Below are 27,585 nucleotides of genomic sequence, written 5' to 3'. Positions count from 1 at the left end.
CCTAGCAGACTCGGAGATGACTCTTCCTAGCATCCAGATGTGCTTCTCGAGTTTTGTCATAATCTAAGGGGTCCTGATAAATCACGAGAAGTCATCACTGCAACTCTCACAGAGACGGTATACCACGGCATGATCATAGACACTGTCCTAGAGAAAGTTGGTGGATGGTAGACAAAATCCTTCGACGAGGTCAGATTCTTTTCGTTCCCCCTCCGGATTTGATGCCCCTTCACGGATGCATCAAAAGAAGGGTTGGAGCTCATCTCTTGCACCATACGATCTCCGGCCTTTGGTCGGAATCAGGAAATGGATTTTGAGCAAAGCTGAAAATCTATTTTTGGGTGAGAGTGCCATGCCGTCCTGATGGAAGGGTTCCTTTAGGTAGCCTTCTAAGGGATATTTGCTACAGTGATACTCCCAGAGAAATAAACCGAAGGTCTCCAGGATTCTAACTCCTGGCGCGAGTATCCAATTAAGAATATCACATAATATCGGGACGTATTTTTAGATACGACACATAGCAATCTTCATCCCGAATAGATTTAACGCTTTGATATAAGGGGGAAGAGAAGAGTGGCCGATCTAGGTACCCAGTGGACCTCCTTCCCTATTATTACTACGACGCCATTCCTTTTCTTGTCGTTAAGCAGAAATGGCCACAGATAGAGTAATTTTGGGAGGGGTCAGCAAAAGGGTGGGTCCATCAGAACGACATGGCACTCTCACCCAAAAATAGATTTTTCGCTTTGCTCAAAATTGGTTTTTTGGGCTAAGGCCATGTCGTCCTGATGGAAGCATACTAGAGAATTAACTTGAAATTACTATAGCTGTGGGTTTGTGTATGTGCCTTCTACCTTGAATGGATATCCTTATCTGGTCTGCTAGACCTGTATGTGAAATTCCAATTGACTGTCATTTCCACTAAGCCTGGAACTGGTTTAGTGCTTCCTGCCCCCTGCAGGGAAAGTGTCGACATCGACAGTAAGGATTCAAGGTTTGAATTTCCGCAAGAATGTAAGGTAAATCTTTAGAGATTACCTTTCACTTGCCTTGGAAATCTGTATCATGATTTCAAGTTCTGGGCCCTTCTAGTGCTTAATTAGCACTCTAGCATGTTTTATTTGTCTGTAACTGAGATAGCACTTATAAGACGCTATATGTTTAGTATTTTTCTTGCAACCAGATTATCAAATGTAATTACAATAGAGTATGAATCTGATCCAGCATTAAAACACATCAGGGTCCATATAATTTCATTATCGTAATAATGCCACTCAATGGAGGTGTGAAACTAAATCTGTCTGACTTGTACAGATTTTTGGAAATGCATAAACAGTGTGACGCAAACGTTCACTCGGCACTGGTGTTATTGGTCAAATATGCACCTATATGGAACAGTGTTTTAATCATCGTTGTGATTTACACAAGAAGATAAGTGTACCCATGCACCCGATGCACTGTAAAGTCCCAAAACAGTTCACTGTTCATCGCAGCACTAGACGACGGGTTTTATAACACACCCATCCACCACCACAAAATGTTTTATTTCATGTACTTGCTTCGCATAGTGTTTGTAGAAGACCCTGGATGATCTCCACCCGGTGTATGAGCGGAGTCTTCTAAAGTCCATATGTTGAAAGAAGTTCAACGAAGAAGCAACTTTCCTCAGATCGTGACCTGCGGGTGTACTGTCAGGATCCGCTCTGCGAATAAAGTAGGTGAGCTTTGCTCTCAGTTGTCTTAGGAATAGGTTTGATCCTGAGGTTTTGCCTCTGAAGAGCTGTCCTCCCTTGAAGTCTGCAGTTCTTCGAAGATAGACCCTAAGACACACTACTGGACACAGAGAGGTATCTTCCTTCAGTGGGCAGATTCTCCAAGGACCCCTCCTCTTAGTGGGTAGCTCATTCTTGGCAAGAAAGGCAGGAGGATCAGGAAAGAGGTTCAGTTCTCCTGTGTCTAGGAACTGAATATGGCCTTCATTTTTAGATAAGGCCACTATTTCACTAACTTTAGCCCCTGAGGCTATGGCAAACAGATAAATAACTTTCTGTGTTAGATCCTTTAGAGTACAATTCTCATTGTTTAGGTTCAAAGCATAGTGTAAGACTTTGTCCAAAGACCACGTGATCGGCGTTACTTTGGTTGCTGGCTTAAGTCTAGCGCATTCTTTTGGGATCTTATTAAAGATTTCACTAGAGAGGTCCACTCCAAAGGCATTCAGAAGTGGTCTAGCCGGGGCCGACTTACACGAGGTAATCGTAGTAGAAGCCAGGTCTTGTTTGTGTAGGAATATGAAGAATGCTAGACAGAAATCTATCGATATTTCTGTCGGTTTCCTTGTTTTTACTAAGGAAACCCATTTCTTCCATGACGATTCATGTTGTCTCCAAGTCGAACTAGACTTAGGGTAGGCTCCACCCTGAATGGGTGCCAATCGTAAACTCTTCGATGAAGTCAACTTTATCCTTCGAGTTTCCAAACTTTTTGTTTGCTGCTAGGGCGAGAAATCCTAAGATGTGAATGTTTGTTCTCGAGGATGAAGCGTAGACAGTCGACTTCTGGACCAGTTGGGATAATGCTGGTCCAGTACACGAAACAGCTTCAGTTTCAGCTATAGAACTTTAGGGAACCAATTGCTTCTGGGCCACTTTGGGGCCACTACTACTGCTGTCCCTCTGAAGGATCTTAGCTTGTCGAGGACTCTTAGCAGGAGATTGGTTGGTGGAAACAGGTAAATGTGATTCCACCTGTTCCAGTCGAGGGACATGTCCATCGCCTCTGCTTAAGGGTCCATATAAGGGGCTACATAACGAGGTAATTTCTTGTTGTCGCTCGTTGCGAAGAGGTCGGTCTGCAGTTCCGGGACTTTTTTCGAGGTGAAGGAGAATGAGTCTCCGTCTAGGGACTATTCTGTCTCTATGGGCTTTCGCCTTTATAGAGCGTCCACCGTCACGTTGCGGAACCCCGTGTAGGTGAACTGCTGATAGGTGCCATCCCTTCTTCCGTGCCAGGTAGAAGGTGACTAATATCGCATGGTTGATGTGAGGCGATCTCGAGCTTTGTTGATTTAGACATTTTACTATCACTTCGTTGTTGAGGACCAATCTGATGTGGATTGTTCTGCGAGGGGATAGTTTCTTCAACGTCAGGAAAACTGCCAGAGGTTCCAAAACGTTGATATGAAAGGTTTATAACTGGTGCGACCAAATCCCTTGCACTTTTCTCTAGTGAGAATGGCCTCCCCATACTTTTGAGGAGGCGTCCATGTGTATCACCACTGATGGTTGTGGTGGTTGCAGGGGAATTGTTCGTGCTAGGCTCTTGGCTGTTGACCACGGCATTAACTGCGTGCACAACAGGGTCGGGATCAACCTTGGTTGATCTCTTTCAGCGTTTGATGCGTATCTTCTCCAGACTCCTGACGCATCTTTTAGACGTGCTTTTAGCACCGGGTCTGTCACTGCTGCAAACTGGAGAGAGTCCAATACTCTTTCCTGTTGGCATCCTGAAATCCTCTTGTGACGGATTAGTCTCTCTACAGATCCCTCTCTCTCTCTTCTCTTCTTGGATGGAATGGAGAGGTGGTATGACTTTAAGTCCCATTGGATTCCTAGCCATTGGAACTTCTGAGCTGGAGGAAGGCGAGACGTCTTGCGATTGATCTTGAAACCCAGGTGTTCTAGGAACTGGATCACCTTGTTGGCTGCCTGCAGACAAGTAGTCTTGAATGCTGCCCATACCAGCCAATCATCTAGATATGCTAGTACTTGAACTCCTTTGGAGTGTAGCTGCTGGATGATTGTGTCTGCTAGCTTCGTGAATATCCTTGGGGCTGTGTTCAGTCCGAAGGGCATTGCTCTGAAGACACACTTCTTCTGTAGCATGAATCCTAGGTAGGAGGAGAAAGGGCGACTCAATAGAAGATGCCAGTGAGTATCTGCTGGGTCTATTGAGACTGAGTACGCCCCTTTTGGTAGAAGGGTCCTTATGTGTTGCCAAGTAAGCATCCGGAACTCGTTGTTCTCGATGAACTTGTTGAGTGGAGACAAGTCTAGAATGACTGAGTTTGTCAGAGTCTTTCTTGGGAACACAAACCAGCCTTCCCTGGAATTTGATGGACTTCGCTTCCTTATTACCTTCTTGTTCAAGAGTTCTGAGGTATATTCTTCTAAAGAGGGGGTGGAGTGTTGGAAGAATTCTGGAAAACGTGGTGGATTTTTATTCCATTTCCACCTGAGTCCATTCGTTAATAGGCTGTGGGCCCAGGGATCGAAGGTCCAGCGTTCCTGAAAGTGATACAGTCTGCCTCCCACCTGGAGCTCTTCTTTGCATGGGGGTTCCTGAGGATTTAGTTTCCGTGACCACGTCCTCTTTGGCCCCGTGAGGAGTTACCTCCGGGCGAACTTCTCTTAGGGCCTTTTCCTTTCTGACTAGGTCGAAAGGAAGTCAACGGCACTCAGGGAGGGAGGAAGGGTTAGCTTCTTTTCTCTAAGAGAAAATGTATATCGTAACTTATCTAAAGATTCTAGAGAATGTAATTTCTCATCCGAATCAATAAGGAACGATAGGGTGAGGCTAAACATGGGGGAGTACTTTACTAACGTATATATGAGTGAGAGTAGTCTCGCTCTGGTAGGATCCCCGCCGGGGCTCCCGCCGCATACGATCAGTAAAGTCACATAATAGGAAGAGGAATAAAATTCATGTATGCAAGATCACCACATGTATAATTTGCCTAAATAGCTAACATTATAGCTTAATACCAGAAATTGTTGCCCTACTGACTAAATAAAATGCAATAGTAATGGGTGACTGCAGTCGTAAAATGGCTGCCTCTGGTCTGGGCAAGGCTCACCTAAACACACTTGAATTATAGAAATTTTACTGTGAAAAGGGAGACTAAAATTATACGCAGGAAAGAATTAATACTCAACTTTCCAAAGGATGAAAATGCTGGAGATTACATGATGAATATTCCAATAACTTGTAATAAAATACCAGGTTAACACAGGAGCACAACTCGCTTAGAGTGCTACAAGAAAAGGAATGGCGTCATAGTAGTAATAGGGAGGAGGTCCGCCGGGCACCTAGATATGCACCCCTTTCTTTCGCCACTTTTCCCCCTTACATCAAAGAGTTAAATCTATTCGGGGTGAAGATTGCTATGTGTCGTATCTAAAAACACGTCTCATGATATTATGCGATATCCGAAATTGGATACTCGCGCCAGGAGTTAGAATCCTGGAGACCTTCGGTTTATTTCTCTGGGAGTATCACTGAAGCAAATAGCCCTCAGAAGGCTACCTAAAGGAACCCTTCCATCAGGACGACATGGCCTGAGCCCAAAAAAAACTGCAAACACTATCGTGAAGCCGCTTGCAATACTGCTAAGACAAAGTGTAGATATGAGCGAGATATATGTTAAACATGAATTAGCATATATAACCCATATTTTCAAAAGTGGATCAAGACTAGAGGCAAGCAATTATAGACTTGTTAGACCAACATCACATATTATGAAAGTGTTTGAAAGGGTAATAAAAAAGAAAATAATGAATCATTTGGTTAAAAATAATTTATTTAAAATAGGTCAACACGGTTTTGTGCCCGGAAAAAGTACACAAACTCAACTGATAGTACACTATGAAAACATACAAAAATATGATTAATGAAAAAGACATAGATGTCGTCCATCTAGATTTTGCAAAAGTCTTTGACAAGATAAACCATTATATATTAGAGAAAAAAATGAGAAAGCATAATATTGTGGGAAAGATAGGAAAATGGAAGAATTTCTACAAAACAGAAAACAGATAGTGGTTGCAAATGACGAGAAATCAGATGAAGTCCAGGTAATATCGGGCGTGCCACAGGGTACTTTATAAGCTGCACTGCTGTTTGTTATTATGATCTCAGACATAGACTGTAATGTTAAAGACTCTGTAGTGATAAGTTTCTCTGATGACAAGAATAAGTAGAGAAATTACTTGTGATGAAGATAGGAATTCATTACAAAGAGATCTAAACAAAATATATGAATGGGCGGAGATATATAGGATGGTATTTAACTCTGATAAATTCGAATCAATGAATTATGGAAACAGAAGGAATGGTATATGCATACAGGGGACCTAATAACGAGACAATCACAAACAAGGAAGTAATTAAAGACCTTGGTGTAATGTTAAACAGGAATATGTCATGCAATGACCAAATAGCAACACTATTGGCTAAATGTAAAGCAAAAAAGGGAATGCTATTCAGACACTTTAAAACAAGAAAAGCTAAACACATGATTATGCTTCACAAAACTTATGTAGGTAGTACACTCGAGTACTGCAATGTGATATGGTACCCACGCTACCAAAAGGAAATTTCACAAATAGAGAGTGTACAAAACGGATTTTGAGTGAAGCAAAAAATACATTTTTGGGTGAGATAGCCATGTCGTCCTGATGGAAGTTCCTATTAGTAGCTTCCTAAGGGATGTATGTACTACAGTGATATTTCAAGAGAATTTTACCTTTGGGTCTCCAGAATTCTTCTAGCTCCTGGCGCAAATATCCTTAAATTTTCTCTCAAGGATATCGCATAATATCAGAGGACGTATTCTTGACACGCCACATAGCAATCTGCGCCCCGAATGGCGTTTACGCTTCGAGGGGAAAGTGGAAGAATTAGAAGGGGAGCCGTATCAAGGTTACCCTAGTTCCCATACTACTATTGAGTATCACAACAGCGCCATATCCAAGATGGCAGACATTCCTTGTAGCATTGAGCATGGTACTACAGATACAGTAGTTTCGGGAGGGATACTGTGAAGATCTTTTCTTTAGGAAAGAGGGGTGGGTCCATCAGGACGACATGACTATCTCACCCAAAAATAGATTTTTCGCTTCGCTCAAAATCCGTTTTTTGGGGTCAAGCCATGTCGTCCTGATGGAAGCATGCCAGAGCATTATTGTATCTGTGGATTTTTATCAGTGCCTTAACCTTGGGACAATATTTCTATGATCATCGTCCTCGTCCTCGTTGCCTTCGTCCTTAGAGGATAGGAGAGAGAGAGAGAGAGAAGAGGAAAAGGAGAGCTCGCTCTCCGTCGCCAAGACGTTCTCGTCGGAGAGAGAGGCGACATAGGAAGAGACGTCATCGCTCTCGTTCTTCCTCGCCTTCTATCTCGTCACGAAATGTCTCGCCGAGAAGTGATAAGCGCTCTCGTCACAAACATTAGAGGAATACTTCCTCGCGTTATCGCTCTGCCTTGCGATCGTCTTCCTCTCGCGGGGAATCATCTAAGCGCTATAAGAAGAAGAGCTCTACAAGACGTTCGCGCTCTTCTTCATGAGAGAGCTCTCTCAAGCGCAACAAGCGCTCCCGTCGGGGCGAGGTTAAATCTGATCGCACCTGGAGCGCAACCAAGCAAAGAGAACACTCTGAGCGCGATTCCTCTCCTTCACATTTATTCACGAGGAGCTCAGCTCACGCTGCGCAAGCGAGAGAGAACACTTCTTCTCGCCGTTGCTTAGTATCATCAGAGAGAGAGCACTCCCGTGCGTCAAACTTCCGAGCGCGCAAGTCTCCGGACATATCCGCGCAAGGTTATTTGCCGCGCCCTCGCGTTTTAGACAGATCAGCACCCATTCCCGTACTTTCTAATGAATTACGAAATATGGGCTTCGCGAGAACTTCGGAAGAAGACCCAGGGGGTTCAGCCCTTCCTGAAACTTCACGCCTAGAGGCTGTCCAGTCTCTCCTCAGAGGCAGAGGCTTTTCAGGAAAAGTGGCCGAACACATGTCCAGGCACCTGCGCAAATCTTCCACAAACCTCTACCAAGCAAAATGGAGAGTGTTTGCAGCTTGGTGTAGAGGGCGAGACGTGTCTCCACCCGATCCCTTTCTCCCTTTAGTCTCAGACTTCCTAGTTTACCTCAGGGAGGAGAAACTCCTGTCAATCTCTGCAATTAAGGGCTATCGTTCAGCCTTAAGCCTCATCTGCAGACTGAGAGGAGTTGACCTTTCCACCTCAGAAGAGATCTCCTTGTTGATTCGATGTTTTGAGAGATCTTGCCCCCCAGTGGAGATTAGAGCCCTTAAATAGGGCCTCTGATTTCTTCCTTACCCTTAAGACCGTCTTCCTAGTAGGGCTGGCCTCGGCAAAAAGGGTTAGTGAACTTCACGGTCTATCCTACGAAGTCACCCATACTAGAGGATGGGGGGAAGTCTCTCTCAGCTTCGTGCCAGGCTTTGTGGTTAAAACCCAGAATCCTTCGTCTGCCGATGAGAGGTTTAAGGAATTTCAATTTTCCAGCCTCAATAGGGTAACTCAGGATACTGACAAATTGTGACTGTGCCTGGTCAGGGCATTAAGGAAATACCTGAAACGCACCAGACCTTTCAGACCACGTCTCCGTCATCTCTTCCTCAGTACTAACAAGGTTAAGAAGAGAATCTCTCACAACACCATCTCTTTCTGCCTCAAGAAAGTTATTGCGAGAGCCATTCACGGAGACTCTGAGGCAGCTCAACCCAAAGCCCATCAAGTTAGGGGAGTGGCTGCCTCGCTGACGTTTAAGAAGAATTTCTCAGTCTCCCAAGTCTTAAGAGCTGGAGTCTGGAAGCGCCAATCTACATTCACCTCTCACTATTTATCAGATGTGACACATATTGTGGCAGGTCAGCAGGTGCTGTAGCTACCTTTACGCCCTTTCAGGGGACAGTAGACATTGATCGAGGATTCTGAGCTACACTAGGTTTAGAAGAACATCCATCTATCTTTTGCTCTTTCTTCTTCCTCCCATCTGGGTATCCTAGTCTGTGACCAGTTTCGGCTGGACTCATCAATGGAAATAAGGTATGAAACTCCTCTCTCTTATCACAGGGTATATGTTATACTCGTTGTCACGAGGGTTCCCCTTTCAAGGTCAGGGGAACCCTTGGTGTGAAAGGGTCCTGGTATTGCTCCCGACCCTCTTCATACTGGAACTTTGGTTTCTACGTATTTACAAACCATCAGTCATGCTGGATTTGGGGATCTACAGAAAAGTTAATGGGAGATTGTTCATTATAGAGTCTAGTCTGAGGACTATCTCGTGTAGAGAATACTTCGTCCACCCTGACCTCAAGACTAAGTCTCCTATAGTAAAGAATGAGGGTTTGTATTTAGTGTAGGAACAAATGACAAACTTATAACAGAGTTTGTATTTTTCCTAACATACAAACCCGAATTCTTTACTCAAATCTTCCCTCCGTCGCCACCCCCTAAGATAGTCTTAGCTAGAATCCGATTGAAGGTACTCAGTAGCTACCGGCCGGCAGTCCCCCACCCCCATCGGGGGGATAACTACCGGCCCAGTCGTTAACGACCTTGTTAAGGTTTTCTGCCGTATTTTCCAGCTCACGCTAGAATATCTCCTATAGTAAAGAATTCGGGTTTGTATGTTAGGAAAAATACAAACTCTGTTATAAGTTTGTCATATTTCTAATAAATGACTAAATGAATTAACAAGTAAAACGAATGTAGCATGATAAAGGAATTATACCTGTGACATATACAGAAATTGTTTTTCCCTCTTGAAAGGGAAGAAATGATGAGTGCCACTCTCAGACTGAAGAAAAGTTTTTAATAAAATTTCTCTTCATAATTTCTGTACCTGTTATATTCTATCAACACTGTACTACGTACACACGGCACTAGTGCTATCTGTATAATTCCGCACCTGAGATTTTGAACAGAGTTAGTGTCACCATGGTAACACTCATTTAAAAGGGGATCACACTAAAAGTGCTGACACCTTCTCCCTTTAATTGACAGTCCCAATCAATTAACTGTTCATCGCAGAATTAGACGACAGGTTTTAATACACTACCTGCCTCCACCACATAATGCTTCAGTTCATGGACCTGCTTAGCATAGTGTTTGTAGAACACCCTGCGTGATTTCCATGGAGTATATGAGCGAAGATGCTCAAAGTCCATATAATGAAAAAGTTCAGTGATGAAGCAATTTTTCTCGGATCATGACCTGCGGGAGTACTGTCAGGATCTGCTCTGTGAATAAAGTAGGTGAGCTTTGCCCTCAGTTGTTTTAGGGATAAGTTTGATCCAGAGGTTTCTCCTTTAAAGAGCTGTCCTCCCCTGAAGTCTGAATTTCTACGAAGATAGACCTTTAGACACTCTACAGGACATAGAGAGACATCTTCCTTCAGAGGGCAGATTCTCCAGGGACCCCACCTCATAGTGGGTAGCTCGTTCTTAGCGAGAAAGGTTGGATCAGAAAAGAGATTCAGTTCTCCCGCTTCTATGAAGTGAATTTGGCCCTCATCTCTAGATAGGGCCACTATTTTTAAACACAAGACTTACCTGGTAGTTATATATATAGCTTACGCCCCTGACGTCACGGCAGAAAAATTCAAAACTCGCGCCAATCGCCGATTGGATAGCCAGGCGTGCTATCTATGCGCCTCTGGCGAGGTACCCAGAAACCATTCCATCGGTATTCATATCTTCCCTGGCGGCGCTAGCGGTAACATTGGTTGGATATTCTCCTCGCCTTTTGAATGATTATTGTGGTAAAAATAAACCTGTTTGTATTATCCTGTTGTTCATAAGGAGTGTGATGTATGTACCTTCTTAGTTAACACAAATGTTTATTCATGTTTATGACTGTCTAATAATGTTTGTTTTGTTGTTTGCAGTGTACAACTGCAGTGGAATTGTTAATTGAATAAAACCTTAGTTCTGGATACACCGGGTTTACTTCAATTTATTCAATTAATCAATTCAGTCGCCATGGAACGGCTTCTGCGCCCATCCCGGTTCGATGTGGACCCTGACTCTGCCCAGGCCGCCAAGGAGTGGACCAACTGGCTGAGGACATTTACAAACTTCGTTGAAGCGGTGCAGCTGACTACCCCTACGCTTGACAAACTGGTTCTTTTCACTAACTATGTGGCTCCTAGTGTGTATGACTACTTTTCTGAGTGTGAGACTTATGAGAACGCTGAAGAGGTTTTGACATCTTTGTACGTGAAACCGAACAATGAAATATTTGCCAGGCATCTACTTGCCACTCGCAGGCAAAACTCGGGTGAGTCCCTGGATCAGTTCCTGCAGGCACTGAAGCTACTTGCTAAGGACTGTCAATTCAAAAGTGTAACTGCGGAGGAAGCATGTGACAGTTATGTTCGGGATGCCTTCATTAATGGTTTGGTCTCTAGTGCAATACGCCAGCGTCTGTTGGAGAATTTGACACTGAACTTAAATACTGCTTATGAACAGGCCCGCACTCTAGAAATGGCCCAGAAGCATTCAGCCTCCTACTCTTCAGCAGAACCTGTTAATGCTGCTGTGTCAGCAATGAATCGAGAGGAGGAATCGTTTAGTGCTGAAAATAACAGTGTGTCTGTTTCTGCTGCTACTTCTAGTGCTCGATGTTTTTTTTGTGGGAACAACCGGCATCCCCGAACTCAGTGTCCTGCTAAGGACGCAGTGTGTTTGAAATGTAAGAAGCAAGGACATTATGCTAAGGTGTGCCGCTCTGTGAAACAGGCGAGTGGCTCTTCTAGCCCAAAATATTCTTCAGCAATGCTAGCTTCTATAGTGGGGGCCTCCCCTAAGTGTCTTGAAAAATCTATAACACCTCTCAAGCTTAATGGTAGCCCTGTCAGTGCCCTTATTGATACTGGGAGTTCGGATAGCTTTGTGCGTCATAATTTAGTGGACCTAAACAAACTAACTATGTCTCCAGAGCATGGAAAAGTCTCCATGGCTGATGAATCCCTGTCCTCAAACATCTTAGGTCTGTGTAGTGTGGACTTGGAGTTAAAAGGAGAGACTTATCACAGTGTTGAACTCAAGGTGTTACAAAGATTATGTAGTGATGTGATTCTAGGCCATGACTTCCTGAGGAAACATTCTGGTCTGGAAATGGATTTTGGAGGAGAGAAACCTCTTTTGAAGATATGTTCACTAGGTGTTGTTAAGGTGTCCCCTCCTTTCCTTTTCAAGAACCTGACGCCAGATTGTAGACCAGTGGCTAATAAGTCGAGACTATACTCCTTGAGTGACAAGAAGTTCATTGAAGTGGAGATTGAGCGTATGATGTCGGAAGGAATAATAAGGCCCAGCAATTCTCCTTGGAGAGCTCAAGTGCTGGTGACATCAGGGGAGAATCAGAAAAGGAGGATGGTTGTAGATAACTCTCGTACTATAAACAAGTTCACTGAGCTTGATGCTTACCCCTTGCCAAATATCGACGAGATGGTGAACAACATTGCACAGTACAAGGTGTTCAGTACCTTAGATCTGAAAAGTGCATATCATCAGGTTGCAATAAGAGAAGAAGAGAGACCGCACACTGCATTTGAAGCTGGGGGTAAACTTTACGAGTTCAATCGCATTCCATTTGGAGTGAAAAATGAAGTGGCTGCTTTTCAACGTGTGATTGACGAAATCCTTAAGAAAGAAAAAGTAGGTGGTACATTTGCTTATGTAGACAATGTTACTGTGTGTGGTGAGACAGAGGAGGAGCATGACCAGAATTTAAGAAGGTTTTTGAAGGTGGCCGAGGAATACAACCTGACTCTAAACCACAGCAAGTGTGACTTCAAAGTCAGAACCATTAAATTACTTGGGTATTCAGTAACGGATGGGGAAATCAAACCTGACCCAGAACGCTTGCAACCACTGTGGAATCTTTCACCCCCAAAGGATGCAGCTTCTCTTCGCATGACCATGGGATTGCTTGCACATTACTCTAGATGGATCCCAAACTTTTCAGAGAAAATCCGCCCTCTCACACAAGCCAATGGTTTTCCTTTATCTACTGAAGCGCTGCAAGCTCTCGGGAACTTGAAGAAAGACATTGCTAGTGCTGTGGTAACGGCCATTGATCCCACCTCTCTTTTCACTGTGGAAACGGACGCCTCAGGTCATGCAATAGCAGCTACTCTGACACAGAATAATCGCCCAGTGGCTTTCTTCTCCCGCACTCTCACTCGTAGTGAACAGGGACATTCTGCAGTGGAAAAGGAAGCTTATGCCATAGTGGAGGCATTGAGGAAGTGGAGACACTACTTAATTGGACACCATTTCAAGCTCATCATGGACCAGCGTAGTGTAAAGTTTATGTTTGACTCTAAATCAAACAGTAAAATAAAGAATGACAAAATAGCAAGGTGGAGAGTTGAACTCTCATGTTTTCACTATGATATAGTATACCGTCCAGGAACAGAGAACATACCATCTGATGCTCTCTCCCGCATCTGTGGTGCCACTACTTCTGATAAACTCCGAGAACTTCATGAAATCCTATGTCACCCAGGAATATCTTGTATGATGCATTTCGTCCGAGGGCGGAATCTACCTTACTCGGTAGAAGAAGTGAAGAAAATTACCACCTCTTGCCAAGTGTGTTTAGAGCTCAAACCTCGATTCTTCAAATACTCGGGACAACTGATCAAAGCAACCCAGCCATTCGAGAGGCTGAACTTAGATTTCAAAGGCCCAGTTCCCTCTCAATCTAGAAACAAGTACTTCCTCACGGTTGTGGATGAATTTTCAAGGTTCCCTTTTGTTTTCCCTTGCGCTGATATGACCACTCGAACTGTCATCAGTTGTTTGGTGCAACTATTTGCTTTGTTTGGTATGCCAGCATACATCCACACTGACAGGGGTGCATCTTTCATGTCTGAAGAGCTGAAGGATTTCCTGATGAAGAAATGTGTAGCTACCAGTCGCACTACACCTTATAACCCTAAATGGAATGGTCAGGCTGAAAAATATAACGGAATTATATGGAAAACTCAAACATTGGCCCTTAAGACAAGAAACCTTGATGTGTCTCAGTGGGAAACTGTTCTCCCAGATGCTCTCCATTCTATACGCTCCTTGTTGTGCACTTCCACGAATAGTACTCCTCACGAGCGCCTTTTCCTGCATAGTAGAAGGTCCACCACCGGCCAATCGTTGCCTACTTGGCTTATCCAAGGAGGACGTGCTCTCCTGAGACGCCATGTAAGACACAGTAAGAACGACCCCTTGGTGGATGAGATTGAAATCGTAGAGACGAACCCTGAGTATGCTCATGTGAAGCTTTCAGATGGTAGGGCGACTACGGTTTCATTAAGACATCTTGCTCCTATGGCTAGTGACAACCGAGAAAATTCAGATGCTGGGGATCCTGCACCTCAGTCCGAGGTTCTTGAGGAATTGTCAGTTGCGAATGCTCCCCAGGAAATTGCACGTGGTTTCTCCCATGTGGATACTGCTCCTCAGAATGACACTCTTCACGAATCACGTACAGTGCCTCAACAGGTAGCCTCACCTCCTCCACTTCGAAGGTCAGAGAGAGTGAGGCAACCTCCAAAGTACCTTCAGGATTACTCCACGTGAACTCAGAAGGGAAGAATGTGGTAAAAATAAACCTGTTTGTATTATCCTGTTGTTCATAAGGAGTGTGATGTATGTACCTTCTTAGTTAACACAAATGTTTATTTATGTTTATGACTGTCTGATAATGTTTGTTTTGTTGTTTTCAGTGTACAACTGCAGTGGAATTGTTAATTGAATAAAACCTTAGTTCTGGATACACCGGGTTTACTTCAATTATTGCTGTCCTTTTGGTGAACTACAATAATTCTGGTTTTTTGACTTTCGCTTGATTGGTTTTTCGTTTTGATACTCTAGTTATATTTGTTCTGTAACTGAAATACAAACCACGCTATTTAATATGGGTTATTACTTTCGGCCTAGCTGAAATGACGAGCCATTAGAATTTTAACGAGGGTTTACTACCCCACCGCTAGTTAGCGGGGGTTAGGGAGGGTACCCTTCTACCCCCCTCCCCCCCTCCCTTCACACACACCTGTGCTGAGTTCACTTTGCTCTCGGCTCGGGTGGTAGTCGGACGTGTCCGCTCTCACCCTCGCCTCTTTGACAGCCATTTTAATGCTTTTGTCTTTTTTACTTACTTTTTCTTAAACTTTTAATATATATTTAAACATTCTTTATGTTTATGTATATATTTGTGTATAGAAATGTAGTAAGTTTTCTTTTCAGTGTTTGTGCTGTGTGTGTGATGTACGACAAGGACACTTGCGTAGTGCAAGGCCACCACAGTTCCATTTCGTGGGGAACGACCTCTCCCTCTGGTCCTTGGTCTTCCCTTCGGCTTATATCCGTTAACTCGGCCGCCACAGGGGAACCGTCATCACCTGGACTCTCTTCATTCTTCTATTATCTTCGCTTTGCCTCTTTTCCTATGGGAAACTTGGATTCTCAGCGAAGGGAATGTGGCCTTTTTTTTAGATTGATTACGGACTCTCTCTACTCGAGGTCGTTCACCCCTTACTACAACTACGTACTATTACGATAGCTCCTTTCCCGTTGCGGGTTAGGTTGCTATTTCCGTTGTTTGTCTCAATTATTTTTAGTGAAATCTAATTGTGTTATAACTTTTCAGTTCTCCGTGGAGGGGGATCAGTGGTTCTCACTTTTAGTGTATATTCTTAGATGATTTAGATAATTATGATTCTGTTATAATTCTGTTTTTATTACAGCTACTTCGCCCGCTTCTCCCGTGGATGTCATCTGGGGAAGGAGGGCGCATACTTAATTCTTATTTTATGTTATTCCCTCGGGGTTTCTCTTTGGAGTTCCTCCCTGGGGAACTTCTGTTAAAATAATTATTTAATTTTTTATTCCCAGTTAACTATGCAGTTCTTCTTCGTTCGACTAAAGAGTGCCAACGAAGCAGAGTCTGCTGTCTCTGCCGAACTGTCCTGTTCATGACTGGGGAATCTGCTGTCGCTGCCGTCCCTCAGAGGATGTCGTCATGTGCGTTATCCCTTCTCTTAGAAGTACTCCCGTGACACGTGCCAGCACTTCAGATCATCTTAGAATGCTAAGGAGGGTTGCCTCCAGGGGTTGTGGACAACTTCCCTTCCAAGGGAGGTTTCCTCCCCAGGTGTGAGGTTTTCTCCCTTCAGAGGGAGAACTTCTCATACCTTAATAAATTCATCGCCTTCAACTACTGTTGCTGCTCCTTGGCCAGACTTTTCTCCACCCTTGCTGAGTTTCTCTTCATTCAGGGGTGGAGCACAGTCTTGGCAAGTCTCTTCTATGAAGTGTTCACCTCTCTCGTTCGCGAGAGAGGCCACTCATTGAGACTCCTCCTCGGAGGTATAAGTACAGAAAAATTGTCATTGACTTTTATCTTTCTTCGTGGCCAAGTGGTTTAGTCACTGTCTATACAGGCTTGCCGACCAGGGTTTGATTCCCGGCTAGACACAAGCTCTTATAAAGTCAGCTTGCTGTTCCAACGGCCCTAAGGGGCGTCACCACGAGTGTCTTCAGGTCTCTTCTACGAAGTGTCACCTCTCTCGTTCGCGAGAGAGGCCACTCATAGAGACTTCTCTGCGGAGGATCGTTCATGATAGGTCAGCTTGCTGATCCAACGGTCCTACGGGGCGTCACCACGAGTGTCTTCAGGTCTCTTCTACGAAGTGTCACCTCTCTCGTTCGCGAGAGAGGCCACTCATAGAGACTCCTCTTCGGAGGATCGTTCCTGATAAAACCAGCTTGCTGATCCAACGACCCCAAGGGGATTCACCACGTGTGTCTTCAAGTCTCTTCTTCGAAGGGCACCTCTCTTGTTCGCGGGAGAGGTCCCTCATAGAGACTCCGCCTCGGAGGATCAAGCAGAACTTCCAGTGACCTCTACCTTTTGCTGCAACGTGGTCCTTGGGACCTCGGTCCTGGACTCTAGCATGGACCTTTACGGTCCCATTGGTGGATACTGGCCCTTCCAAAGGGCACATCCCGGTTCCTGATCGTCCTTCCAGCTGACCTACCGATCTACCAGCGCAACCTTGCTCTGCAACGAAGGACTTCAGTCCTGGACTCTAAAGCAGACCTGCTTACGGTCCTCATCGGGGGATGCCCGCCCTTTTTTAAGGACACATCCCAGTTCTTGATCGTCCTGCCGGATGACCCTTCAACCTAGTGCGTAACGCGCGAGCGCGCTTCACGCACGCGCGGGTGCTAGCCGAAGCGCGCTTCACGTGCGCGCGTGTGCTCGCCGAATCGCGTAGAACGCGCTCGCCGATTTTCGCTCGCAAACAGGGGGGGACCATAATCAGCTGGCTGATCTCGAACTCACCATCGGCTCACAGACCACCAATTCATCGGTCATCTGTTATTTGCCAGCAGTTCGTGACTCGAACTTACTATTCAACCGCTTCCTGTAGTTCCTAGATCAGAAGTTATACAACGTACTTCTCGCTACTGGCCGTTTGCCATCACACTAAAGTGATCGGCAAACGTTCGACAACCCTCATCAACGGCTTGCCAACAGGGAACTACTAGCGAGCACTCTCCAACTGCACAGTAACCACGATAACCAACGGTTAACCACTGATTAACATTCGCCAGATTGATTCTATTCTAAGGAATAACATCAATCCCATCAGGGCACGTGGTAAGGCTAAGCGTGGCCTTCCTTTTAAAGAAATTCTCTCTCAGAGAAGAATTCTTACACTGGGTATCGCGCCTGATCCTTTACGATACGAGTCAAGACTCCAGCGTCGACAATCTTCAGTGCAAAAGGATCGCCAAGGAGCTGTCCCTTTGGGTTGATGTCCACACCATGTTGGAGTTCGATCAAGAGCTAAGACCTCAGGTCTTCATTTGCACACTGGACCTAAAAGACACTTACTCCTAGGTCCAAACCATCTCTCTAGGAAGGTTGGAAGATTTAGTCTAGACAAACAAGAAACACCAGTTCAAGGCACTGTGCTTCGGTCTTTTCACTACACCCATCCTGGTCTCACAGGATCGGCTTCTGTCTCCGCTCTCTCGGGACGACTGACTGACCTTAGCAGACTCAGTGGCAATCTTGCATTAACACTGGAACTTCTAAAATCTTTTTTTTTTTTTTTTTACCAAGATCCAGTGATCAGGGTAAATCTACGGAAATCTTCCCTACTTCCCTCCCAGAAGACTGGTGTATCTGAGAATGATTCTAAACACCAATCTCCACAGAAACCTTCTCGAAACGAGAAAGACTTCCATTCCAGGAGACTTGAGTCGGTAAAAGAAGAAAGGAGGGACCATAGTGCTGCACCACACGACCTCAACCCTCTGGACAGACCCCGAAGGTACCTTCACCTAAATCTCTTAAGAGATGAAGGCCAACTTTCCGGTCCTTCAGCAGCCTCATCAGTTCCTAACAGACCACTCAGTGATGTGATGGATGACACACCACACACCACATAGAGACTCACATCGACAAGCAAGTAGGAACTGGCTTGTAGCCTCTTCCCATCTAATAGTATAAACACTAAGATGGGCCAAAGTTCGTTCGGTACCACTATCAGCCCGCTTCATTCCAGACTGGAAGAACGTGCTCGCCGACAATCTGTGCACAGCATCTCAGATAAGGTATACCGAATGGACTTTGATCGCCATGTAGCCAACAAAGTCCTGACTTTACGAGGTCCTCCAACTAGGGGGTCTGTTCGCAATGCTCCTGAATCTCAGGCTACCATTGCTCACCAGCCCTAAACCCCAAGGCTCTCTGGGAACAACGGTGGGTACAACAATGACGTTTACGTCTCGTCCCTGTTTTATCTGAAGAAGGGCACTCAACAAGGCTAGAACATCGGTCAACATCTCAAGGACTCTCCTAGCTCCGCTATGGCATTATGCAGAACAGCCTCCAAACCTTTTGCAGCTCCTGATAAACCCTCCAAGAGAACCTTCTCCACTTAACAGACAACCCACTTCGACACCTACCACAAGCTATAGCTTTTCTATGAATGTACTTCTGAAGACTACCCAATAACTCTTTGCGAAAAGGTTGTCTAGATATCTGAGGAATTCCTCAGCATCAGTCTACCAGGCAGTATCACGTCTTGTGTGGTTGGCGTCATGTGAAAGTGTCTCTCCACTCGATACCTCGATTCCAGCAATAGTGGAATCCTTGAGTATATGCAAGAGGAAAAGACCCCCTATTCAGTTTCGACAGGTAAAGATGATCACTCAACCTTGATCCTTCACCTTCAAACTGAAAGAAAGGGACACCCTCTCATCGATAGACTTTTCCTAACTCATACGGACTTACAACTTGCCTTTCCCCAGTCAGAATTGAGACCTTCCTCTCAAAACATTGTTCAAATCTCCGATCCCTAAAGGGACCTCCTTGTGTTCCACTTCACCAGGCAACAAATTTTCTCCTAATTTAAGAACACAATGTTCCTACTCACTCGGACAGCAACCATACGAGTCAAGGAACTTCATGGTCTCTCTTTCGACATCGCCCATTATTGAGAAGGGCGAAAGACAGTGTTCAGTTTCGTCCCTGAGTATGTCACCAGACAGTCTCCAGAGGTGACGGATCCTACACAAGTCTCAACTAGGTAACGGACGATCCAGATCAATCGTTACTGTACCCAGGGTAAGGTATGAGACTTTACCTAAAGAAAACGGCAACAGCCTGCCCGGGTCCCTCCTCTTGTCAGCACTGGGAGAGACTAGAGGAGGATCACCGAAACATCATCTCGACATGATGACTCAGTGTCAGGGGCATAACTATGCCCCTGGTCCTTCTTAGCAGATTACTCTGTTACGCAGGTTTTACAAGAAAGGATGTGAATGCTCCTGTGACTTTCACAACTTTTCTCCTGCAAGACGTGACCCACAGGAACTCGATACGATCTCTATCAGTCCGGTGGTGGCTGAGCAACAGCTGGTTGTATACCTCAAGCTCCTTATTGGACAAGTAGCAGAGAGTTGAGGGCACTGTTACCCGGTTTTAGTCTGTGTGAATGAAAAGATTTGACTGGCTCTTATTCTTTTCTTCATCCTACCCTCTCGTGGGGAAAGCAGCATCCTGGGTTCTCTGCATAAGCTGACCTCAAACCACTGCAGGTAAACCATGCTCCCTTGTGTACCTAGTATTAAGCTAATACTGTTGGTTACATCTGGCTCGGAATAACTTTACCTAGACAGTCACACTTCTACACGTCTCAACTCACAGCTTGCGTAGGCAGCGGACCTTGCATAGCAAGGTTTAGCGAGGGCAGGAACTCCTTATTTTTGAGTACTAACATACCCAGATAAGGAGTCCCTGGGCAAAGCCAAAAGCCAGATTGGCAGGGACGTCCACCGTTCCTAATGGGTGAGTCACCCTTAATAAATAGCTTGGTTTGTATTCCAGTTACGGAACAAATGACAAATTCGTAGATAATTTGTATTTTTCATAACTATACAAACCTTAGCTATTTATACAAACTTGCCCGCCATCCCTATCCCCCTTGAAGTCCTACCTCCTACCCCCGCTAACTACGTAGTGGTGTGGGTAGTTAACCCTCGCTAAATTTTAATGGCTCGTCATTTCAGCTCCGCCGAAAATATAACCCCTAATACTTAGCTAAGGTTTGTATAGTTAGGAAAATACAAATTATCTACGAATTTGTCATATTGTACCTAATGTAAATTCCTATAAATTGATATGTATCTGAAGGGATGGATGATGAATGAAAAAAATCTTTAGTTGATCATCCTACCTTTTTACTGAATTTATTTTTGCAAGGTAAATTTTTTTTTTTTTTCACTTGAATGTATGAAAATGGTGTAGGGCGTTGTTGCTAGTCGTAAGACAATGTTGAGTGGACCAAAAAATCTAGAGGGGGGAATGTGAAAAAATTAATAATATCGTCAGGGAAAATACAAATTGTTTTTATTTTGATACTTGTATATTTTTTTTATGTATTATCTGTTATATTTTTTGGTCCTACCCATTGTCTCACATCATTTCTTTTTGCAGCACACCCTATTTTCTTTAGGGTTTGGAGAGGCAACTAGAAGTTGAGTCAAGATGTGGCACAAGTAAAATGATTGAAAGGGTGCTGCATTATTCCTGCAACTGTTTATATGGCTATTAAGCTTGATAAAAAAAGATAAAAAAAACTTGTAATGTAAACATTTCTGTCCTGCTACATGAGTCACTTCCCAAACTTGTAATTGACGTTAGTGTTTTCTGACAGTGACCTACCTAGAGTTTTAGAAAAACATTTTGAGGGGTGTCATAAACATTAATAGTTCACAGGAGCTATTGAAATGGCATATCTGGTCGGAGGCCTAAGAAGTGAATTCAGATGTTAGGAGGAGAGTGACTGTGTTCGAGTTTAGTCTGAATTGTTTCAGACTTACTCAAAACCCCTTCCAAGAATGAGAGATTTAGGCTCTACTGTTGTTGACAAGATTTTTGAGACATTGTTATTGTGGGCCTGCAGAGACCTGTACGGCATCGTATGCAGCCATGCTGTTCAGAATTTGATAAATTTTAAGTGACTTTGCAGCTTAGTGGTGAACTGGATATTGAAGGGACAGTATTGATTCAGGGAAAATTATTGTAGTACAGTATCTTCACAGATTTATATTTTCTTATGGGTGGTTGTTTGAGATGGCTTAGGAAACTTGAGTGTCCAGCATGTGAATATTTTTTTTTTATTTTTATTCAAAATTTGTTTAACTTGTTACCCTGATGCTAAAGTGTAAAGGAATACTAATTTTGCCTTTAATTGATTATTTTAATTGACAACACAATGTTAATGTATTCTTAACAGTTTTTTGTTTCATTTTCAAATGAATATTTTTCTTGTTTTTGTAAAATCTAAATTTAATTACAGAACCTTTCCTCATGATGTCCTTTCCTCAGCCACTGTTTTTTTAATCTTTCAAATAAGTTATTTATCATAATTTTTTCCTCCCACTCTGTATTCTGTTGTCCTATTTAAAAAATTATAATGTGCATTTCACCTAATGTTCTGCCTCTTACTTGAACTTAAAACCATCTTAACTAAAGAATATAGAGCTATATACAATATTCTACTGATTTCCCATAAAAGAATCTGTGGTCAAGCTACCTGTTAAATCAGCACGTTAAATGAAAGGGAGGATAAAAAGCAAGATTCTAGCTGGGTTCCTTTGCTCATTATAAATCAAGGGGTGGTGCCCAGTGTTCTGTTCTCTTGATCTGTTACCTAGATTTGTGGGTATTCCACCATTGTATATTTGTTGTGTAGTGAATGTCGGGTTGTGGTCGGCATTCGGATACTAGGCAGTTCGGGTGCTACCTCTGGCCACAGTCCGCAAACCACTACAACAGTACACCCGCAGGTCATGATCCGAGAACAATTGCTTCCTCGCTGAAATTTTTTCAGTATATGGACTTTGATAGACTCCGCTCATACACGGGTTGGAAATCCTCTATGTGAAGCAAGTGCATGAACTCAAACATTTTGTGGTGACGGCAGATAGTGTTATAAAACCTGCCGTCTAGTGCTGCGATGAGCAGTGAACTGTTTGGGACTTTACAGTTATGGATGAAAAGGTGTTAACAACACCTTTAAGTGTAATACCTTTTATTAAGGATCACCCTGGTGCCCCTGGGATTGTTCTTCATAGGTGTAGAATCAAATCAATAACACCAGTGCCATGTGTACATTCGTACGCGTGTTCAAACTCATCCAACATTTACAGTGAACTTATCTTAATAATTTTACAATAATTTTGAGTGGCCCTGTTTTAATACATATTTCTTCCCTTACAGGTGAAAAATATATATGTACCTTTAGAATGTTGGATATGGAGGATATAATTCCACTTTAATACATTCGTTATTGTATTTATGTTGTCTATACAAATAAATATAAAAAATGTATTTGCGTCTTATTCGCCCCATAAGTAGCTGAATAAAACTAGCCAGAGTCTTTTATTATTTTTTTCCTAAAATAATATAAAACACTTAAATCTGCTTATACGTGAGAACATACTTATGGTAAGTTAATTCCATTTGTTCCAACGTATACAAACCTCGCTTCTATGGTCAGAGTTGACAGTTTCCCTGCAGGGGGCAGGAAGCCCTAAGCTCATTCCAGTCTTAGCGGATATGACGAATAACGGTAGCGTCATATATTTATGTGGTCTGGGTGACCATATAGAAGCTGACTCCAGGTTAAGGCACTTATACAAACCCACAGATATAGTACATTCAAGTAATTCTCTGGTAAACTTCCATCAGGACGACATGGCTGAGCCCAAAAAACGGATTTTGAAGCAAAGCGAAAAATCTATTTTGGGTGAGATAGCCATGTCGGCCTGATGGACCCGCCCTCCTTTTCTAGAAAAGGAATATACATAGGTAACAAATCCCCACCCGAAACTACTCTATCTGTAGCCATCCAGGCTTAATTGCAACAAGGAATAAGTTGCCATGCGTGTTGCTGTAGTAGTACGGGAAGGGGATCCACCGGGTAACCTTGATAACGGGTCCCCTTCATTTTCGCCACTCTTCCCCCTCAGAGCGAAACTCTATTCGGGGTGAAGATTGCCATGTGTCGTATCAAGAAATATGTCCCCTGATATTATGCGATATCCTTAAGAATTTTCTTAAGGATACTCGTGCCAGGAGATAGAATTCTGGAGACCTATGGTCAATTCTCTGGAAGTATCACTGTAGCTAAATATCCCCTAGAAAGCTGCCTAAAGGAACCTTCCATCAGGCCGACATGGCTATATCACCCAAAAATAGATTTTTAGCTTTGCTTCAAAATCCGTTTGTTATGCCCAAAGGCAGGATGTGACAATAACCTCAAAGAGTTAAGGCCCAGGAGACTCGTCAATGAAAGAAGCGGCGGCTGCAAGCGGCTGGCAGTGTTCACCATTTGCAGCAAAGATCCTAGAGGGAAGTTGCAACGAAATTTGTTTCGTACTCTGAGGGTACGGCGGTGATGAGCAATCAACTCATTTGTCGACAAGCTCTGAAGAGCAAGGGCATGGCATGACAAATTCAATTCCTGCATGAAGAATCCCTAAAGGGGAAACCACACAGATGAAGGCCTTCTCTCCTGCGGACGGGAAAGGCAAAAAGCCTCTGTTGCCACTGTCTGCCTGCAATTCTCCCCGCATGCGAGGAGATTGCTGGACAGTGGCTGGTGGAAGGACTCTCCCTCGAAAGGGAAAGTTGCTCAACACCTTGTGGAGATTAAATTTATCCTTAAAAGGGAAAATTATCCAACAGCTGGATGTGAACCTCTAGGCAGTACTCTCTGCTTCCCGTCAACGAGCTAATTTCAAGTTGAAGGTTTACATTGAGTGTTGCCTGTGAAACGTAGTCGAAGCTCATTTCCGGGCTCACCCTGCAAAGGTTACCCAACATGTCACTCTGAGGAGTTCTTGTCAGCAACTGCTCATGGCCACCTGCCGAAGCTGAGCAAACGTCAGGCGAGCTTTGAAAGAAAAAGGACTTTTTCTTAAGTTTTAGGCCAGTTACTCTTAATTGTTAAACTGGTTAAAAGGTTTGGCTGAAGAGATAAGAATATGTCTTTACTGAGCCAAATTAAAAAGTGACGCTTAGTCGCTAGCGCTGGTATGAGCAGAGGGCTACCCTACCCCGCTCCTTCCCCCACTAACTAACAGTGGGTAGTTACACCCTGACAAAAAGCTTACTGGCTGGTTTCATCCTAGCCGAAATCAATATTATACTCCACTGTAAAGAGCAGAAGGTTTGTATATTGTGCTGGAACATATACAAATTACTTTAAAAATTTGTTATTTTAGTTTAAAAATTTGTTTTTTTTTATTTTAGAAAACTCCGTCATTATTATTTTCCAATGATATTTGTTCTCTATTATTTCAGACTTTTCATCCCAAAGGAAATAACAATGTAACTCTTGTGTCAAGATTGTGTAAACTACTGAAGATGTCTTGAAAAGATACAGAACTGAGAAAAAGTAAGAAGAATTTATTTTGGTTCGTGTTGTAGGATTTTGATGTAAAGTATAGGAAGTTTGGCATTAACTTTATATTTGCAGGATGTTGAAGATACTGTTGAAGAGGATAGCTTGTGATAGAGAGAGGATGAGAAACTCTGAATCATTCAAAGCAGAGCCAGAAACAGAATTCAAAGCAGAGACAGAAATACTTAGGTCAAGCAAAGGTGTTGTGAAATATTCTTTGGACTCTGATGCATCGGTGAATAAGGAGGATTTGCAAATCACCAAAATTAAAGTCAATGAAAACGAGGAGAGTTTAAAGATAGGTGTGAAAGAGGAATGTGGGATACAGTTGGGATCCAGTAGAACAGAAGACAAAGGGAATGGAAGAGGAAAGGGGAAAGAATGTTTACCGAATGAGGAGGAGATTGAAAATAGTGGCTGTGAAAAACTTCTTTGTCAGGAAAAGGATTCCAAAACTCAAACTGATGTTGGTTCAAGAGAGAGGTCATTTGTGGGTGGAAATTATGAAAAACAATTTAGTGGAGCAGTTAACCCGAATACTCATATGCTAATTCATACTGGAGACCAGTTCAGATGCAGAGAATGTGGCAAAACACTTTCTAAGGAAGTTGATCTTAAATCACATTATGAAACTCACACCGGGAAGAGGCCATTTAAATGCAGTGTCTGTGACAAAGCATTTTCTAATAGAAGTCATCTCATAAGACATTATAAAGGTCACATGGGGGAAAAGCAATTCAAGTGCTGTGACTGTGACAAAGCATTTTCTAATAAAAGTCATCTCGCAGAACATTATAGAATTCACACCGGTGAGAAGCCATTCAAGTGCAGTTTCTGTGGCAAAGCATTTCCTCAGAGAAGTGTTCTCACGAGACATCATAGAATTCACACGGGAGATAAGCCATTCAAGTGCAGTGTCTGTGACAAAGCATTTTCTCATGGAGGTAATCTCACATTACATTATAGAATTCACACTGGGGAGAAGCCATTCAAGTGCAGTGTTTGTGATAAAGCATTTTCTAATAGAAGTCATCTCACAAGACATCATAAGAGTCACGGGGTGGAGAAGCCATTTAAGTGCAATATTTGTGACAAAGAATTTTCTCATGGAGGTAATCTCACAAATCATCATAGAATTCACACTGGGGAGAAGCCATTCAAGTGCAGTGTCTGTGACAAAGCATTTGCCTGGAAACCTTGTCTTTCAAATCATATGAAGATTTGTCCTGTAGAAAAATTGTAAGTGGGGAAGTTGTGTTCCTTTGAAAAAAAGGAGAATGATGTTACAAAGCCATTCAATTTCCATACGAGCTAGACTTTAATTGTACACTCTTTTTAGTTTAACTGGAATTGCGACAGTTTCTTTGCTTATGATTCTTTATGGGACTTTTACAAGTAAGTTGAATGGAATTTTAATCAAGCATAAAAAACATGTCCAATTGAATGAGATTTGTTTCTCTTTGGTGATGTTTAGCTGCTTGTAATGTTGCACTCTGATGGGTCATCTTTTGTTATTTAGTTATGCACCTCCTCATTGTACTGTACCTCTGTCTCACTATTCTCAGCCTTTGTTGCTGAAGAAATTTTGATAACTAGAAACCTGAATAGTATTTGTGGAAATTGAGAATTAAGTTTTTAGAGGAAATACTTGGACAACAGGAAACAAGTGTTTCATAAGCATTTGTCTGCTGATCGCTTATGCTGTATGTGCTGGAGGAGGGACATGATTACTGTGGTGCATCTTTCTTTAATGATCTTTTTACCAAGTGAAATTTTACTTGATGTATTATTATTGTTTTGTATATTAACTTCTATTATTGGTTTTCTACTATATGTCATTGAAACCTGTGACCTCTGATATGATTAGGACTTCAGGTAGTAATAGTAGTGGTAGTAGATGGCGGGTAGGCCCTTCCTGCCCACCAGGTAGCGTAATTGTGTTAGTTTCTGTGCTACCTTTACGAAATGTACTTGTTCCTTTTGGGTGACATGTGTTGCTGTGTGGCCAATAAGAGCCTAAGGAAGGTTTCCCTTCTAATTAACTGGTGCTCTGTTGGCATACAGTCGTAGAGTGTAAGAGGGAGAGCCACGGGCCCTACCCCTTTCTTCTTCTTACCTTCAGCATCTGCCAATCCCAGAAAGCTATAAGGACGTATCAGGGCAAAACACAACAGCCAGGTGATTAAGTTGAAGTTCTCTGATGTCAGGATGCAAGAGAACTTCAAATCAATCAATCACTTAGCTGTTGTGTTTTGCCATAAGAAAGAGAGTGCTATCATCCATCTATACAACATTTCAGATAAAAAAGATGAACTTCAAGTTCCTCCTTCATTCATGGTCATAGGAGTTACACACACACACACACACACACTCTCTCTCTCTCTCTCTCTCTCTCTCTCTCTCTCTCTCTCTCTCTCTCTCTCTCTCTCTCTCTCTCTCAAAAGGCTTTTGACAAAGTTCCTCATGAAAGATTGATGGTCAAAATTAGAGCACTAGGCATTATTGACAAGCCAGTGAAATGGATGGAAGATTGGCTAACAAACAGAAAACAGAGAGTTGCAATCAATGGAGAAACTTCAGAGTAGGCAGCTGTTTCAAGCGAAGTACTGTAAGGATCTGACCTTGGCCCATTACTATTTCTTATCTACATTAACGGCATAGATTTAAGATTAAATTGTAGAATAGCTAAATTTCCCGACGATACTAAACTAGGCATAAATGCTGCGAATTCTAAACGTCAAATCCATAAGAGAGAATCTATTGAAGCTAGGAGAATGGTACAGAA

At 43.2% G+C, this 27,585-nt stretch overlaps 1 protein-coding gene across 2 annotated transcripts in view; it reads left to right on the top strand.

The window, feature by feature from the left end:
- Positions 1 to 27,585, top strand: part of LOC137625387 (zinc finger protein OZF-like) — a 197,507-nt gene that overhangs the window by 167,908 nt on the left and 2,014 nt on the right. Inside the window, exons 2-3 of one of the 2 annotated variants that reach the window (XM_068356254.1) lie at positions 24,701 to 24,794; positions 24,876 to 27,585. The exon at positions 24,876 to 27,585 is cut by the window's right edge and continues 2,014 nt beyond it. In XM_068356254.1, the coding sequence (XP_068212355.1) occupies positions 24,877 to 26,043 (1,167 nt within the window). In that variant the 5' untranslated portion in view covers positions 24,701 to 24,794; position 24,876 and the 3' untranslated portion in view covers positions 26,044 to 27,585. Of the gene's footprint in view, positions 1 to 24,700 lie in introns of both variants that reach the window. The other variant, XM_068356253.1, reaches the window with a different exon arrangement.

This window comes from Palaemon carinicauda, chromosome 32 (genome assembly GCF_036898095.1).
Source record: "Palaemon carinicauda isolate YSFRI2023 chromosome 32, ASM3689809v2, whole genome shotgun sequence".
NCBI lineage: Eukaryota > Metazoa > Arthropoda > Malacostraca > Decapoda > Palaemonidae > Palaemon > Palaemon carinicauda.
This window is presented reverse-complemented; position numbering and strand designations above follow the sequence as displayed.